The 3051-nt window shown below is 40.4% G+C and overlaps 1 protein-coding gene across 1 annotated transcript; it reads right to left on the minus strand.

Annotated features, from left to right (window-relative positions):
- Positions 1-1587: 1587 nt before the first annotated feature.
- LOC128597397 (olfactory receptor 10J1-like) lies at positions 1588-2520 on the minus strand. The gene has a single exon (XM_053607750.1). It carries the CDS (start codon positions 2518-2520, stop codon positions 1588-1590), a length of 933 nt encoding a protein of 310 aa, XP_053463725.1.
- Positions 2521-3051: the final 531 nt, after the last annotated feature.

Below are 3051 nucleotides of genomic sequence, written 5' to 3' on the forward strand. Positions count from 1 at the left end.
TGTTTTTACTCATAACATAACTTTTTAATTTTCAATTGCCTGAGTTTACACAAAAAAGACAAGGTGACTTTTTTAAGTCAGGAAGATTAGGAGCTCAGAATTACAAAGTAGATTGGATTACAGGGCTTTCTTAAAATTACCTGTTTATGCACCTGATACGTAGCCTATAAAATTCACAATCGGTTTACACATTTTATTTGATATTTCTGTATTTTAACAATATTTTGCAATGAGAAGACTATATGCTAATGCATGTCTTTCCATCATTTTATAAACATCTCAGGATTCCAACTTTGATTTGCTCAGTATTTGCACCTGTTAATCATTATTGTTTTACTTATCACCTATTTCATCTCACAAATTGAGTATAAAATTCAAAGGGATTCTTTTTTTTTTTTTTTGCGGCGAGGAACAGTAAACAGTCTTTTATTATTCCATTTCTAACTTCATTGCTTTAATTTTATGGAAGTTTTCATGTCACAATCCCTTACCGTTGACTTTGTTCAGTGTTTCAGGGATAACAAAATTACCTAATTTTTCAGTAGAGTGTTATGTTGACTCTTGCATATTTTCATTTAATTATCCCTCCTTGCCTTCATGACAACCTACGAAGGAGACCCCATCTGAAGGATTTCTTCTAAACTTTTCTTTTTTTGCTCCTTTCAGCCCCAACATTGTCCTTGTTTTTCTCTCCCTTACTTTTCTAACACTGGAATCTCCAATTCAGATGTTTCGAATTTTTTTTCTTCTTAGCTAATTTCATAGCACTTTTCAGTACTGTTCTCCTGGAGAAGCCCCCTCTTCCTCGGACCCTGTTGTTTATCTTGCCATGGGGGAAGCAATGCTTTTAGCCCCACTAGGCCTTCTCCTTCATGTGGCTTGTCTGTGGCAGAAGCAGGGAATCAGACGGGGTTACTTGAGCTCTGTGCTTGTGGCCAGAATCGCACGTCTGTCATACGCTGATTAGGATTCTTCTCCACTCAAATTCTCTCCCGTTCCCCCACCCCTACTTCTCTTTCATTTGGAGTCCACAGTGTGGATGACAGGAACTGTGAAGTGGGTTGCTTGACAATATTCTCTCTAGAAAGTTTTCAGTTCGTTCCAAACCCATGTATTAAAAGATAACTATTTTTGCTTTGCTTATCTTATTAAAACATAAAGCAACTGGATTCCTGTGCATAGCCTTTCTAGTACCACTTGTTCAAGCATCCGATTCATGTTAAAAGATGATTCTGTTGAAGGACGGTTTTAATGTGGGTTGTATTTCAGCAAAATGGATGGATCTCTTTAAATTTAAGCTTGATGTGAACATTGGATCACATTTTGATCTTGTAATTATCTTCTGGAGTAGGGCCAGTGGGTGTCTGTGTAAGGTCTTTCAAGTGACTGTGTTTTCATTATGTTAACAAAGGTGTTGAGGAAATGACACTGAATTACTCGAGGCCAGATCCCAACTTTACTTTTTTCCTTGGGCCCAGGCTGTGATGCACAAGACTTCCCTGATCACCCAAAACCCTTGCTCTGTAACTTTACCTTTAAGCTTCCATCTGGAAGGCAAATACAATTATTCAGGCAGAGATTACCATCTTAGGAAAGAGATTTCCTACCCACTACTCTCCGCAGAGCATCCTGAACTTCTTTATTTCTTAGACTATACACAACAGGGTTTAGTAAAGGTGTTATGACAGTGTAAGTCACTGAGATTAACTGATCCTGATCTTTGGTGTTCTCTGACTTGGGCTTGAAGTAGGCAATGGAAGCACAGCCATAGTGAATAATGACCACAGTCAGGTGGGAGGCGCAGGTGGCAAAGGTTTTCCTCCGGCCTTCAGCTGAGGCAATCTTGAGAATGGTGGAAATAATGAGGATATAAGAGATGAAGAGGAAAGTGGCAGGGACTGTGATGGCTAAGAGGCTGATAATTAAGGTCAGAATATCATTAAAAATTGGGGTGGCACAGGCCAGGTCTAACAGAGGTCGAACATCACAGAAGAAATGCTCAATCAGTGAGTTGCAAAAGGGCAGTCTGAGAATGGCCACAGCCTGAACCAGGGAAAGTGAGAACCCTGTGGCACAGACCGAGGATGCCAGCATGGCACAGACCCGCCAAGTCATGATGATTGAATAGCGCAGTGGGTTGCAGATGGCCACGTAGCGATCATACCCCATTGCTGCCAGCAGGAGGCAGTTGGTGATGGCAAAGCCAAGGAAGAAAAAGAGCTGAGCCCCACATCCCTCCAGGGAGATGGATTGGCTCAAGCCTACAAGGCTGGAAAGCATGCGTGGGATAATGACCAGAGAGTAGAAAGTCTCTGAAGTGGAGAGAACACTTAAAAAGAAGTACATGGGGGTGTGCAGGTGATTGTCAAGACGAATAATAGTCACAATGACGACATTGCCAGCCAGAGTTAGGATGTACAGGGTGAGAAAGACCACAAAGAGTGTGAGCTGATGTTCCTGAAAATTGGAGAAACCTTGGAAAACAAACTCCCTTACCTCTGTGTGGTTGGCTGCTTTCATTGGGGATCTCAGGTCTAAAAGGCAAAGAGAAGGTCAACACCATCTTTTAGCATCAAAGACCACCCTGCACCTGAATGCCTAGCACAGGTTAAAGACACAGTGCCGCAAAGGCCCAGCTCAAAACTCAGTGAATCAGCTTCTCTCATGCTTCAAGGACATGGCAGACTAAGTTCTTGGATTAAAAATAAAGACACACAATATTTGAGCAACATTTAAAACATTTTTTGACGTAAAGCATTCTTTTTATGCTCATCTGAGTCATTTAAAAAATGATCATCTATGACCTATGAAATTGTTTCCAAATTTTTTTAAATTGGATTGTCTTAAAACATAACCATATTCTCAGACCATCATGTAGACAAGATCACACAAAAATGATAACTTGAAAAATTGCAAATGTTTGATAATCGAACTTAAAATTCAAAGAAGAGCTCATAATGAAGATTAGAAAATACAGTTGACCACCTTCCTACATTGATCACCTCTGCAATCGGCCTAATTTTCACAGACTGGACACACACCACAGGTACA

The sequence above is a fragment of the Nycticebus coucang genome, chromosome 10 (genome assembly GCF_027406575.1).
Source record: "Nycticebus coucang isolate mNycCou1 chromosome 10, mNycCou1.pri, whole genome shotgun sequence".
NCBI lineage: Eukaryota > Metazoa > Chordata > Mammalia > Primates > Lorisidae > Nycticebus > Nycticebus coucang.